The sequence below is a fragment of the Cornus florida genome, unplaced genomic scaffold (genome assembly GCF_030987335.1).
Source record: "Cornus florida cultivar Cherokee Brave unplaced genomic scaffold, ASM3098733v1 CherokeeBrave_3.0.0_Hap2_Chr06, whole genome shotgun sequence".
NCBI classification, from domain to species: domain Eukaryota; kingdom Viridiplantae; phylum Streptophyta; class Magnoliopsida; order Cornales; family Cornaceae; genus Cornus; species Cornus florida.
Window position 1 is genome coordinate 23920248 of NW_026775576.1, and position 16211 is coordinate 23936458.

General features: G+C 34.7%; 2 protein-coding genes across 2 annotated transcripts; one reads left to right on the plus strand and one right to left on the minus strand.

Annotated features, from left to right (window-relative positions):
• Nucleotides 1-539: 539 nt before the first annotated feature.
• On the minus strand, nt 540-9387 carry LOC132311200 (uncharacterized). Its single transcript, XM_059808998.1, has 7 exons — nt 9182-9387; nt 7546-7659; nt 6215-6328; nt 5852-6098; nt 5300-5414; nt 4957-5121; nt 540-863 (listed from the first exon to the last, which is right to left on the minus strand). The coding sequence occupies exons 1-7, from the start codon at nt 9278-9280 to the stop codon at nt 827-829; spliced, it is 891 nt and encodes a 296-aa protein (XP_059664981.1). The 5' UTR covers nt 9281-9387; the 3' UTR covers nt 540-826.
• Nucleotides 9388-11509: 2122 nt separating this feature from the next.
• Nucleotides 11510-14513, plus strand: LOC132311201 (heat stress transcription factor A-4c-like). Its single transcript, XM_059808999.1, has 2 exons — nt 11510-12762; nt 13105-14513. Exons 1-2 carry the CDS (start codon nt 12547-12549, stop codon nt 14170-14172), a joined length of 1284 nt encoding a protein of 427 aa, XP_059664982.1. The 5' UTR covers nt 11510-12546; the 3' UTR covers nt 14173-14513.
• Nucleotides 14514-16211: the final 1698 nt, after the last annotated feature.

Sequence of the window (16211 nt, forward strand, 5' to 3'; positions counted from 1 at the left end):
TGGTTATCGGATGGCTATAGATTCCTTCCAGTCTATCATCCTTTTCATAATTTCAAAATATGACTCGTTAGCTCAACTTATCCGTACTCTTTGCCAATTTACAAATAGTTTTTCTACTTTATTGACTAAGGTTTTGAATTTCTTATGTTTCTAGATTCTCTTAGTCACCTCATAAAGCATTTTTTGTACCCTATATCGCCCACACTTGGACTCGAATCCATCCTCTTTCAGGATAGACAAGTTATACCGCTAGGCTTCCATACTTTAAAACTCTCTTTTGCTGTATTACTTCTTGTACTTCCCCCATCTGCCAATATGTCTCTTAATAAGTTTATTTTCATTAGTTTCTCCCAAATATTCTAACAAAATAAGTTCTAAAATATATTTAATTCCTATAAATCATGCATTCACAAGTAAGAGAGGGTGGATTGATACCCAGTGGGATCACATGTCATTCTAATCTAGTCAACCACCACCCCAACATTTTCCTCGGTACCAATCCATCATTTGGTTATCATCCCAAATGTAGAGCAGAGTGCTAAATGAAGGTCCAACTCTTATTATTCATTTTTTTTAGCCTCTCTAAAATCAAACATCATTCTTACAAGGCCATAATCGAAGATTACTTAAGCAGCTCCCAACTGACAATAGCAAGCATGTTCACACACACACACACACACACACATATATGAAGAATCCAATACAATCTCTCTCTCTCTCTATATATGTATATATATGACACTGAAGAGTGTACTCACCCCCCTCCATCTAGTACATCATATAAACATTAGTTACAATTAAAAAGACATTTATACCGTCTGGCTTCTCAAAGTTTGGGAATGATGATACGTAGAAACCCATCCCTGCACCAACAATACTCATCACTGTCAGATGCAAGAAGTATATGAGTGTACATAATGCTCTACCACACACTCAAATTTTCATGCATTAGGACACAATGAATGTATCTGAAATAAAGAAAAATGGTACCAACTCCTACGTACATAGATTTACTGGAATTGTTATGGCATTGTTGGTGTTAAGTTTTTGGAACGACATATACACAAAATACATGTACAGGGCAAAATTATTGATGTGGCAAAATTAAAATTAATTTAAAGTGAATCATTTTTTGCCTTAACCATAGACTAGTCAATAACCGTTAGTACTTGGGGGATTGGTTGGAATCTAGAAGATCGGACATTTTTAGGGTCATTGTTTGGTATAATGGTAAATTTCAAACTATCAAAACTTACAACTAGGGTTTGTGAAAACAGGGGTGCAAGCGAACTGTTTTTATAAAGAATTCTGGAAATTACTTTGTCTCCTAAAAAATAATCAAACTTATTTATATATATATCATTAATTTAGTTTTTACTTGGAACTTTTTCCTATAAAAATAGCAAAACTAATTTCCAATGTCCATATCTCATCAGAACCATTAGCAAGTGCCTTAGAACAGACAGCAACATACCCAAAATTATTAATCATGTTTGGGAGTATCTGCAAAATTTAGTGCCCTGACATATACATAACATCCTACGGGGGCAGTTTGCGACTCTTGTCTCAATCACTTGCATTATGACCTATATCTATACACCCAACAAGAATTCCCAGTTTTGACCCTTCGAAATATGTTCAGACCTCCACAATGACCAAGACTCGTCAACACAATCAGGGAGCATTAGCATAAACAAATGTCCTACTATAATGCTAAAGATGAGACAGATTTCACCCAATTAACATCCTACATCTTTCATGCCGTAACTCACCAAATCACTCTCATCGTCCACCTCATAAACAAAATTATTTTGATTGGATACACTATAAATACGCAAATGACAGCTTTTTCAACGTCAGTGACCATTAGCTCACAACAATAACGGTATTACTGTTTTAAGTTATTAGTAACATTATTACATATTATCACTAGAAGACTATGTGGGATCATCATAGTTACTTGTAGGAGTCTATTTGCATAATTACAACATACAAGTATAGCTACAAGACCAGCTGGCATCATCATAGTTGCTTCTGGAATTGATTTTGCCTTTAGGATTCCCATACAAGTGATTGCATATACTACTTTTACTACTACAGCTACAAAATGTGCCGCCATTTAGCATAGTGTCATTTTCAACACGAAAGCAATGTTTGACATCCCCTTTACAACTATCAGAACCAGGACAGCCACTGGAAGAAGCACATAAACAGCACAACCACCACCATAACCCCCACCATTTTCTCTACCGAACCATAAGAATTAAATTATTGGTAGGTAAACTCAAATCCTATTTATCAGTTCCAGTTACTCTCATCCAAACAATCAGCTCAGATTCAAGTAGTTGCTGCAATAATGGCTCTACAGAAGGATGGGAAGAGAGAGTTTTGAGGATGATGAATAGGCATCTAACTGATTGACTGAAGGGAGGGAAAAGGTCAAATTGGAAGTTATTTGGGAAGACACATCAATAACAATGGAAAATGAAATGATAATTTTTCGATCTTTCCTTTTTGGCTAGATGTTAAGATATTTTAATATGATTTCATTTGACCCGCTCATCCTCCATGCTTTCAATTCAAGCTTTCACTATTATTAACATAAAATCAACTTTTCAACAAAACCTTATCCTAATTCTTTAACTATTTTGGATTGGTTACAAGATCCTATTGAACCATTTGATTGCTATTAGGGGTGCACATTTAAACCGTCAACACGTTAATTCGATCTGATCGGTTTAGTTTCTCAAGCAATTGGTTCAGTTACAGTTTCAGAATTAAGAGAACTGCGGTGATGGGTTCGGTTCACGGATATAGTCCAAAAAACAAATCCGATTCGATACTATTGTATATATATAATAGTTCTCATAACATTGGTCATCTATGTAAGTTTACCATAGACCTTAGCACACCTTATATGAAAACCCATAACCCAACCCTAAAGCCCCAATTCCATATCAATCCGCACATCATCCAATTCCATGGTTGGATTGTGTTTGGACTGTGCTAGATTTAGACAATGTGATTGGATCAGTTTGGTTACAATTTTTTTGTTGAGATTGGATTGGTTCGAAAATACTATTAAATCAATGCCATCCGAACCGTGTGCACCCATACATGTTATCAGAGTCCTTTTTTTTTCCTTAACAACGTAGTGTATGTTAAATTTGGCCCTCCTTTTCCTCTAGCATCCCTCTCAATAAGATCACAACATTTTTATTTCACTAGAGATTTGTTGCACATAACCAAACCATCTTTACTTGATTCTCTCCTCTCTTTTTTTATTTATTTTATATATATATATATATGCAGTGGATGCACACATTCATCTCAACATTCATAATTCGGTCATGCCTACTTTATAAATATATTATTTCATAGCTCAACATTCCATTGCTTGAAATATAGTTGGTCTAAAAGCTGTTTAAAATATAAATTTTAAATTTTATAGTTTCATATCAATCACACTATGCCAATAGCAATTCTCCTCTGAAGACATCTTACTTTAATGATGAGTAACATCATCATCTCCAATATTTCTTCTTTATGAATCTAGGTAATAAAACTTCCTGCTTTTTGGCATCTATTTACCTTCGATCTTCATCATATGCCCACTTGTCATCCCAATTTTGCTAAAATTACAGTTTTTCCATTTAGTTTTAATCTGAATTTAAGACCTCTTGATTCTAAAGCTTCTCTCAAGATCTTTAACTAAATTTTTGTCCCTACACTAATATTATCAATATCAAATATCATCAGCCAATAGAATATACAGCAAACATTATGAAACCTCATCATGTATCTTATCAGCTCATCATAACTAAGGCAAAAACACAGTTATCCCTGTGTAATCCTACTGTAATTGTTTGTTCACTTGCTTCTCCTGCAATTGTTTTTATTATAGTCAGAACTACATCGGACAAGTCCTTTGTCATGTTAAAATACACATTCTTTATCCATTTGCTTATCTAAACCCACCATAGTATATTTTAAGGAGTCAAATCATAGGCATCATCTGGATATGTAAAAAAACATTTTAAAATCTAGATTATTCTCTCTACAACTTTTCATTAGTCTCTTCAATAACCTAAAATCTTTCATTTGTTGACCCTCCGTGACATAAATCAAAATCTCCAACATTGTTGTTTTAGCTCTTAGTACTACTCAAATTTTTTTTTTTTCCTAGTTGGTACTCACACACACGTCTTTTTTGAAACTTGAACCCTTGACCTCCCTTTGAGAAATAAGAGGCTGATACCGCTAGGCCACTGGCCCGTTGGTATTAGTACTACTCATTTAATCTTTGCTAAAGTTTTATTGTATGACCCTTTAAATCTAAATAACACTGCGAATTTGAATATCCAAAGTTTTATTGTATGACCCTTTAAATCTAAATAACACTGCAAATTTGAATATCAACTTGTTAATGAGTAATGCTATATACAGAATTTATATAAAAATCTTCACATAAAATTAATGCCGCAGACAATTTCCATATCATTATAAACAATATGACTGCTAGTGTCCAGCTGAAAAATGCTACTACCACATCATACTGATGGAAATTTATATTAAAATTCTGTTTGTAGATCAATTTTAATATATATTCACACGTAAAATTAAATATTGATGTTGTTAATGGGGATGATAACCAGGTATGCAATTTCCAAACTTAAAAACAGAATTATAAGTCAAAATTTTGAATAGATGCTGATAGAGGTACTTTTTCCTTTCTCTTACATATGAACCAATCATATGAAAATGAAATGTTTAAACAGGTCTACTAAATATACTAAAGATAAAATGTTTAAACAGGAAAATTATATGTAATCAGGACTGGTAATCAACTATATATAAATATATACGCACACTTTAAAAGAATCAACACTGTAAGCCATTTCCAATTAAGAAGCATAAAACCAATAAGGAAAACAATGATATGAAGCTGTGACTTACACAAACTCAGCCGAAACACCGTCCTTGTTCACATTAGGGGGAAGTGGCCACACAACCTGGTAAGGCCCTTGTAAAATCTCCCTCTTGTGATATGCAGAGATTAAATCATTTGAACAACTTTCCACTTTCCACCACTGGGTTGAGCGTTTACCCGCCACAGTCAAACTGCCAGAAAATGAAATGTCTCGTTAGACCAATGTCAAGCTCCAATTAAAAGATCCTAACAAAAAAGAATCACTCGAGTCAAAGACATCTTACATGTTAAAAGATATCACCCCTAAAGAGTGGAAGAGAAATAACACAAAATGGAAGTATAGACATGAGTCTCTAGAAAGTATCTTACTTTTGTTCCTTGACCTCCACTCTAATGTCATTAATGCCAACACCTGGAAGCTCTACTGTAATTACATAATTGCATCCAGATTCTGCAACATCCATTCTTGGGGACCATTCAAATCCTGTGTCATGAATGAGAAAGAGAACAGTCTATTTATATATCTCAACCTTAAAATCCAAGACAAAAGCAACCAGAGTCTCATAGACAGATAGCAAGAAAGACAATTATTTGAACATTAATTCCAACCTTCTCAGCTCGGCATTTCAACATGTTCAAGGCCAGTTAAAATACCTTCTTTCTATCTGGTGTGAATACTAGATACTTGAATTAAATTAAAAATCAGTTTTCATTACTAATTGCTTAATAGTAGAAGGGAACGAGAGAGAGAGAGAGGGCAATAAACTTTTAAATGCCACGTTAACCAAATCTTAATCTGAATACACAAATCTTTAATATATGCTCATTAAGGAAAATGTGAGACGACCTCCCAAACAACAAAAAAAATTGAAGTAAAGAATGCATCAAAAGCTCACATATTCAGATATCAAAATTCTTTACCATCCAATTCAAAAGCGTGAATTTTCTTCTTGGAGGGGAACTGCTTTCTTCTGCTAATTCTTTTAATTGGTCTGGCAAGCATCGGTGGCTCAGGTGCAGGTAATTTGCAGTCTTGCACCATAGGTTGGATTACTCCAATACTAGGGAAGTTGGGTTCCATCCTAGCAGGTCTAGAAAACAAGGGTGTCTCAAAAGAATTAGAAGAGCTCTCATTTGCAGAACCGGTGCACTTGAGTGGGATGCCAGACTGAGCAAAGGTACCCCCGAAAACATAAACATACACATGCAACAGAGATAACACAGAATCAGTTCCTGGAAGAATTGGAAAAACAACATTAAGGAGGGTATACCAAATCTAAGCACCTGTTCATTTGAAACCTGCCTCATGAAACGACCTTGAGAATTAGACCCTTGCCTTCCAAAATATATTCTATTATCACACCTCCGGATGACAGAGTTTAAATTGCTACTGCAATTCTGAGGCAAGAAAGATAATTGGACCACTGGAATAAGTGCACAAAGAAGTTGGGACAAAAAAACCATAAGAAATATCCCCCAGACACATGTTTCAAGAAACAAGAACACAATAAATATCATCATTTGATGACTATATTACTTGTTCAACCAGTTGTATGTATGAGGTTGTTTCTAATTTTGGGAGAATATTCATTTGTTTTTATTTACACAAACATATGGTTTTTATATTGGTGTCTTTTTTTTCCAAACATTGGACACTGGAATAAGTTTTAAATATTGTAAATGAATTAGTTATACTTATGGCAGTGAATCACACATGAAGCAGCACCAAGGGTGAATTAGTTATACTTATGGCAGTGAATCACACATGAGGCAGCACCAAGGGTTTAGCCTATGAGCTGTGTCCTCCTCCTTCCAAGTGGAATGTTGAGGGTAAGAGTCCCAAAGAGATAATAATGGGTACATGTATGTGTATTACCTACCCCATATATATATACACACACATATGAAGCATGTATTGACAATCAGATGCTTGCCTAGCAAATGAGAGCTGCGTACAGATTAGCTCATTGTTAAGAGGACTTGATGATTAGATTCCTAACACTGAGGTAACTCTAGTTCACAGCCATAATCTTATTCTAGCACCATAAAGCCAACAGTCAGAAATCTCATAATCAGATAACATTTATAAATCCCTACGTGAATGTTATAAATCTTAATCGGTTTTATTTGCTAGGATACTGCAAATGCAGGCAACTTTCTATATTACACAGAGAACAAATAAATCCCAATCACGAGCTGTAATCAACCATTTCAAAGTTCAAGGCCCTTAACACTCATATAGAAAACTGTCCTCGTGCATCTAACCACCAAGTCCAAGTAACTTCCAAACTTGAAAGCTAGAACCCACCCCAGAACAGGTGCAGGAAAACGTCGGAGGCTCAGGTGCAGGTAATTTGCAGTCTTGCACCAAAGGTGGGATTACTCCCACATTTGGGAAGTCGGGTTCCGTCCTAGCAGGTCTAGAAAATAAGGGTGTCTCAAAAGAATGAGAAGGGCTCTCATTTGCAGAACCAGTGCACCTGAGTGGCACACCAGACTGAGTGAAGGTACAACGGATAACACAAACATACAGATGCAACAGAGAGAATACAGAATAAGTTCCAGGAAGAATTGGAAAACAACATTCAGGAGTGTATACCAAATAGAATAAGCACCTGTTCGTTTGAAACCTGCCTCATGAAGCAACCTTGAGAATTAGACCCTTGCCTCGCAAAATAAATTCTGTTGTCACACCTCCGGATGACAGCATTTAAACTGCTACTGCAATTCTGAGGAAAGAAAGATGATTGAACCACTGGAATAAGTGTACCAAGAAGATGAGACAAATAAGTGCAGCAAAAAATAAAAAATTACACGTGAAGAATATATTGGCAATTAGATGGTAGCCTAGCAAATGAGAGCTTTGTACAGATTAGCTCATTGTTAAGAGTACTTGATGAGTAGACTCCTAACATCTAGGTAACAATGGTTCAGAGCCACAATCATACTCTAGCACCATAAAAGCAAACACTCAAGAGAAAATATCATAACCAGAAACGTTCATGGATCCCTAATGGTGCACAAATCCAGTTATAAATGTTAATCGATTTTCTTTGCTAGGATACTAGTACTACAAATGTAAAGTGAGAGAACAAATCAAATCTCAATCATGCCCAATTGTTGTACTTTATAGTCAATCATTTCAAAGCTCAAAGTGCATATATATACCTAAATGGCTCAGTTTTGATAACCCAAAGTAATTAGTAACTTTTTGCATTATCATAATGGTGATAATTTTATAAGAAGATACCACTTTCAATGGCCGAGACATGGACTCTCCTGATTTCTAAAAACTATTCAAGTTGTAATCAGTTCAAGTCAGCAAATTTTGGTCACTAAAGCATTTGGGTGGTCATTGTCTTTTTCAAGATACCTCTTTGATACCTACAATTTCATTTTCTACTTTTGCAATATTTCTTTATCTAGGCCTCAGAAACTTATTGTTTACATATCCTAAATCATATTCTATCTATTATTATTTTCGATTAAAAGTTGGGACTAACCTTTTCGGTTTCTAATAAATCAATATGAGTGTTACAAGTTTATAAAAAATAAATTTACAACTTTGGTTCACAACCATACAATCATACAAGCTACCACATCAATTGCCACTTTTAAGCCCACAAAGGAAGTCATCCTAAATTGTAATTGGATTACCACGTTTCAAGAAATATTTTACTAAATGAGATTGAAATCAGCTTTATAAAAGAATGAGAGGACTTTTAAGGCACAAGATATATATATCATGTCCATATGCCACTAACACCTTCAAAAAGTTGGGTACCAAAACCACAACACATTTCAGAGTGTAGAATACAACAAAACAAATACCATGGCATTAATGATTAACCTATATGTATCTCCTAGAAAAAATCTACTAAATCCCCAACACAGAGAGATGAACCAATAAACTAATTACTCGATCAGTATATTGAATTAAACCAAATGGTATGTATAGATACAAGGAATTATGCTTGAACAACAGCGAAGTTACAAATGCAAATGGTTGAAAAAACAACACCTGATTGGGAGAATAAAGGGGCAAAACAGTCAAATTTTCCTGATTGATTGCTAAGAGAGGGAAAAAACGGTGTTATAGGGAAGAAATTAAAATTTCGAAAAATGAACAGTTTTCATCTGAAACCCAAGAAGGAAAAAGAAAAATAGACTTTCAACGCTTTCCATAACTTTTCTTAAGTTTTTCTGACAAACCAAACAGAGGGTTAGATAAATCAAATACGGAGAGATTACCAAAGGGAAGACGTGGGTGGCAGTGGCAGATACATCATCGTTGGTGGCAAAGTGACCGGCAATCATGTTCATTCTCCTTCTCACCTGTTCAGTGTCCATCTTTACTTTCACTCTTTCTTTTCCGCAAACACACTAAACACACACTCCAACTGTGCACAATTTAGCGAGACCTCAAAAAGATAGCGTCTGATATTTGTAGCTCGAGGTGATGTGAAAATATCTCTACCTCCAAAAATATCATACCATCATAAAACTTTTAGATAAAAATATATTTTTGGCTTTTATTTATTGGCGGCTGTATTTATTTATATATTTATCATTCTAGTTTTTTTAGGATCCAAATTATGATGTGGCGCTCTCTAATACACACAAAGGTACATTTAGCTCACGAGTTTGAAATTTCACCATTTTCAATAGTGCATTTCACCCCATTAAAATTCATAACTTTAAACCCACCAGACACAACCATTCGTGAAATCCACCAGAGTAAGTCCAACCCAATAAAATTAAATTAAGCCCAAACGCTAAGGCCTAGTTCAAAAATTCCGTTTAATAAAAAATTTGACTAGATTTTACAATTAAGCCTAAGCCTGGACCAAGCTAGGCGAACGTGTGATAAATGATTTGGATCCAAGCTTGCCTAGGTCCTCCACCAATTGAAAACTTGGGTGCTCCTAGGCCTAAACTTAAATTCCAAACTTGAGTTATATATACTTAAATTGATTTCACTTTACTTTCAATGTGTGACAGTTACTTTCCACATATACATATCCATTTAAGCTCATCATAACACTTTACTTTGGAGCTAGTTTCTCATTCACCCGAAAACGAATTTGAGAAAGTAAATATATCACGTTCATTTCCTTGCGGAGAACAACGTGTTCGTCTATAGATTTACAAAAAATTCTTAGCGCGACCTATTCAAAATTATGCCAAATTTTTTTGTTTTGTATACTCCGTTTCCAATAAGATGTATTAATTGATTGACTTAATCTTCAACCTATACAAGGACTCTCAAACCTATATAAATACTCTTCTTCTCACTTAAAAATGGATACACACAAAAAAAATAATATTTTTACAAGTGAGATGGCTTTTTGAGAGTTTTTTTCTTCTTTTTTTTTCACAAAAAATAATATTTGATTGTTCTGTTTATTTTTCTTTCTTTGAGAGTACATACTATTACAAGAGTGATTTTAGAATGGTGCTTTCAATGATTAGAGTCAAGAGCATATTGAAAATTTGGTGATTACTTTCAGAATTTATCCTTTTATCTTTCGAGAATATAAGGAAGGAGAATTCAATTGCACTACAGAGGGACAGTGTGTTTGCAACGCAGTCGTGTAATTCTAGCTACTCTGATCAAACTAATATACAGGCTCACGTTATCGCTCATCAAATGAAAAGTATCACCCTGAAACACACTGGATGAACTCTTGCGAGCAATCCGAGGCCAGGGAAAGTTCTCAAATGGAGAAGTGTTATGAAATTATAAATTAGTCCATTTAAACCCCTTTTTTTAACCGTTTTCAACCAAAGTCCGTGTAAAACATTAGAGATGCTCTAACAAAATCAGGCTCACACAGATGTATGTTCCAGGTGTAGTTTGAATATTCAATGGTTACCCGAGGGAGTGCTTCAATCCATATCAGAATTATTGAATTTGGAATCCATCAACTTTAGTTTCGGTATAGAAAGTGATATGTACTATATCCTTACCCGAGGGAGTGCTTTAATGAGAGAGACCACTGTTTAAAAGAAAATAATTCTTGCACCTATTTGTTATAGTGAATGGTCAAACCTACTTATTTTAATTAGTCCACCTATAAAATAAATAAGAGAGTAAACTATATCCTTATTTGTATTGTGTATAAATAACTAATCATAAATTCTTAACTAACCACTCCCAAAAAAAAAATGTCATATTTTTCTTTTTAGTCTGTTCCAAAATAATTATTCATTTTCTTTTTTCAAATAATATATTTTATATTTTTTTATATATGTCGTTAGAATTTAAAATTTTAAACTTGAATATAAGGACAAATTATTAACTTTTTAAGGAAATAAAATATGTCCTACTTATTCTCTTAAAAAATTTTTAAAAGTAATATTTAAATTAGGATTGAAGAAGTATTTAATACAATAAATCGGTACTAAGTATGTAGAATTATTTGGTCCCTAGAATTATTGCAACAAATCGAGTCGCCGTATGGCGGCTGCGGTCAAAATTGCCTTTTCAGTCAATCCAATAAAATGAAGGTGGGTTGTCCCATTGTTCTCCTATCCACTACTTATCTCTGTACTGTCGTTGACCAAGACAATGTGACGACCATTTCTCTCTTCAAAGTTCAAATCCCCCCCACGAGCAAAATGAAGTTTGAAAAATCAAACCCTTCTGAAACTTTGACCACCTCCTATAAAGCAACAGACGAAATTCAATTCTTCTGTCTCTCTCGTGGTCAAGGTAAATTTCTTATATAGTAAGTTCAACATTCATCATTTCCCACTTCCAAATTCTCACTCTACTCTCTCTCTAGATTGCTTAACTTTTTTTCAACCCCCAATCAACAAACAAGTTTGTTTTTTAGTTGACACGAGTGAAATAGGTTTGTGTGTTTGGACTTTGAATTGTTTGAATCTTCTTTGTGTTTAGGAGTTCAAATCCAATTTCAAGCTCACGTTGCATTAGTTGATTGCCTAAATTCATATAGTTTGACATCGAATTGCAATTGGGTTGAAATTTTTTTTTGGGCGTGATCAATTAAGAAATAGGGTTTTAGCTGTTTGAATTGGGTATCTTATAATTTGCTTTTTGTTTGGGCTCTGACAGCTTTTTGATTTCTTGGTTTAGGAATTTTGGATTGTTTACTCCATTTGATTACTCTCTTAGCAATTCATCCCAATTAGGGTTTGGAATCCTGAAGCTCACAACCCTTTTGCCTTCTGGACTTATTTTATTCGTTTACTGTGGTATTGATCCCAGTTAGGGTTTGAATTCTGAAGCTAACAACCATTTTGCCTTTTGGACTTATTTTTCTTATGTATTGAGGTATTAATCCCAATTAGGGTTTGAATTCTGAAGCTCACAACCCTTTTGCCTTTGGACTTATTTTTTTTTTTTATTGAGGTATTAATCCCAATTAGGGTTTGAATTCTGAAGCTCACAACCCTTTTGCCTTTTGGACTTAATTCATTTTTTTATTGTGGTATTAAGAATTCCTAATCTATCCATTGTTGTTGACTGGGCTTTGGTGTGACCTGAGGAATAAAGGGAGAGTTTAACTTGTCTGCGTTTGTGGGAATTCAATTTGTTTGACAAAGTTCTTGTAGTTTGAGGTAGTTTCTTTAAAGGGGAATTCAAATTGATGGATGGATCTAATGGTGGTTCTAATGGGCCGGCTCCTTTTCTTACCAAGACTTATGAGATGGTGGATGATCGGGTGACGAACAGTGTCATTTCTTGGAGTCAGAGTGGCCAAAGCTTCGTTGTGTGGAATCCACCTGAATTTGCTCGAATTTTGCTCCCCAAGTATTTCAAGCACAATAATTTCTCCAGCTTCATTAGGCAACTGAACACATATGTAAGCATAATGTTGTTTAATTTTAGATTTGATGTCATTTATGTCTTCTGGTTGAATTTGCCTTGCTCAGTATCAAGTATTCATGTAAGGACATTAAAGCTCCCTTTGGTTGCTAACAAAGTATAGAAAAGGAAAATGATTAAAATTCTTTGGTGATTATGCAACTGCTAATTTAAAATTATGTTTGGTAGCATGAATTTGTCTTTGCACAGAGGGTTAGTGTTTGCTCAATTTGAATTTTTTTTTTCTTTCTTTCTTTCCAATTTTGGAGTTTCTCTTTTTTACTCTTCTTTTTGGATCTGTTTTGCTCAAGTAGTACTATATTTTTGTCGTGTCCTACAGGGTTTTAGAAAGATTGATCCTGATCAATGGGAGTTTGCGAACGAAGAATTTCTGAGAGGACAAGAACATCTTTTAAAGCATATTCATCGACGCAAGCCAATCCATAGCCATTCTCATCAGAATCAAGGGTCTTCAGTTCCATTAACTGATTCGGAAAGACAGGCGTTCGAAGAAGAGATTCAAAGGTTGAAACATGAAAATAATTTGCTCCAGTTGGATCTACAGAGGCGTGCACGTGAGAAGCAGGAATTTGAACTTCAAGTACGGTCATTGGGAGAGCGATTGTTGACCATGGACCATCGACAGAGGAAAACGATTGCTTTCTTGACCCAAGAACTGCAGAAACCCAGGTTTACCGCCCCTTACATGCACCAGTCAGGAAGTCCTAACAAAAAGAGAAGGTTGTTGATATCAAATTGCTTATATGATGAAGCTAATATGGGAGAGATGAAGAACACGAATATCCAAAAGCAACAACTAGATGCTACGTCAGTTCTAGCACTAAATTTTGATCTAGTTGAGAAGTTGGAATCATCCTTGAGTATTTGGGAAAATTATCTACACGGGGTTGATCAAATTTCGAGTGAAGAAATTTGTGACTTTGGTGTGCTCCCCCAACCTTCACCTGTCATTATTACAGAAACCCATGCATTGTCTAGAAACTCTGATGTGAATATCCAACAATTCCCAACTGCATTACCCCATTCATCATCTGATTCAACCGATTTTTGTTCATCCCCGGAGTTGGCTGGCTCTTCCAGTCACGTAGGCAGCCCTGCCATCTCATCTTCAGGAATTGATGTAAATTCAAAGTCTGCTGACATTTTCGATGTTGATGCTCTGAAAGAAAGGGTAGATGGTATAACAACACGAGTTATGCCTACTGCGGCGAATGATGTCTTCTGGGAACAGTTTCTGAGAGAGACTCCTGGCTCCGCTGAAATGCAGGATGTTCATTCAGAAAGGAGAGACGATGATGACAGAAAAAGTGAGGGTAAGGTAGATCATCATAGATATTGGTGGAACATGAATAATGTGGATAACCCTGCAAAACCTAGATCATCATAGATGTTGGGGGAACAGGAATAATGTAGATAAACTTACAGAACCGATGAGGCATTTCACTCCAGCTGAAAGGACTTGATGTTGGCTGATTATTTCTTTCCACATTAACATCTTAATTGCTGGTTTTCCAATAGCATAACCAAGAGGTATGAGTGCGTAGATTACTTTAGGAATTTGACCTTTAGATTTCATAACATAGATTTCGTCTTTAATGTAAACTTTAGATGCATGCTTTTCAGATTTTGATACTGTAAATGTTTACCTGTGTTTATTGCTTTTGATACTTGCATGTCACTTTGCCATAACTATAGATTTTGTGCATTTATTCATTTGTTTTCCTTGTCTCTGTAACTTCAATTCAAGCTTATGCTTTTCCTTCTTTCTCTTCCATTATGGGGCAATGCATTTTCAATTTTAACCACTAACACGTTGAACTGAACCTATCATAAACCATTTAGGAACCATAATCGAACCACTTATCTATCAGATTGGTTTGGACTGGATCAACGGAATATTATTACATGGTTCGGGACCATTGGTTCTGGGCCAATCAACACCTTACACATCAGCAAATGTGTCAGAATGGTGTAAGCTCTAATCAGTTTTTTGAACTTTACCATGTAAATTTCCAACCAAACTCACCTTAAATCTTTCAAGATCTTTTCATTCTTTTCCTGAATTTGCCGCATATAGGTATAATGTTGAAAACCTTGCTATTTTTTTGCAAATTTATTTTGATATAGAAATTAACATGAAATGAAGCCTGTTAACACCAATGTCGAAATGAGCATTACTCAGTGGTCCAGTTAGTAGAGTGCCCAACTCCTCGGGCAGGTGCCCCCATATTTTAGTCTCCTCCCACTAGTTTGTCAAAAATTAAAAAAAAAAAAATTAATGTTAGAAGCTTTAGATAGTGAATTGTAGGGAAAAAAAGTGAAAAAGAAAAAAACTCATCTCTTGAGCAACACCTGATTCAAGCACATCAAGTTCGGTCAATTCATTAAGGTAATTTCACTGGTATCAGGTATACTGATTGAAGGACCAGCTGATTTCATGATATTTATATGGATTGTGGATTTTTTCCCTTTTGTTTTTTGGCCGGTTCCATTAATTTTATGTCCATTCATTTTTGTTTGGATGGCCCCTTTTATGGTGGTTTGGCTTGTGTTGTTTTTGCTTTGGGGATAATGACCCCTAGACCGTGTAGTATTTTATAAATTAGTTTTTCTGTCAATAAAATTTCCTTACTTAACCAAAAATAATATGTGGTTCCACCATTTGTCAAGATAAGTTTGTTTAGAATCCGCATTGATAATGCTTACTATATATATGTATATGTATGTATGTATGTGTGTGTGTGAATATTGCTGAGACCTTTCTTTTGGGAAGGTGAGTGTCTCCATTTGGCTCGCGGCCCCGCACAAAGCCTGCTGCGGTTTTGATAGGGTATATATAATTTTATAATATACAAAAATGATCTTAGTTCATGGGTAAGCAAAAAAAATTATTCATACCAAATAAAGTAGATATAATTATTACGTTTTTTTTTAGTCCATGGGTAAGCAAAAAAAATTATTCATACCAAATAAAGCAGATATCATTATTACGTTTTTTTTTAAAAAAAAAATAATAATAATAACAGATTCGCCAGGCCGGGCCAGATGATTGCAAAATTATTTATAATAATCATACCAGATGATTGCAAAATTAATTATCCCAAAATTATTCATACCAAATAAAGTAGATATAATTATTATGTTTTTTTTTTTTTTTTGAAAAAATAATAACAGATTCGCCAGGCCGGGCAGATGATTGCAAATGATTTATAAATCAATAAAAATTGCTAGAAATTCTTACTCTAGAAACTTAGAAAAATAGAAAGAATTTAATACTGTTGAGTGTTGACAGTTTGTCATAGTAAAAAGTCTGGAAATTACTTACCAAAAAAAAAATAAATGAATAAAAAAAAAAATTGTCTATGGTTATACACTAAGTCGCATAAAGTGGGAGCGAGAGCGAATTCAAGAACGGGAGCGTGAGAG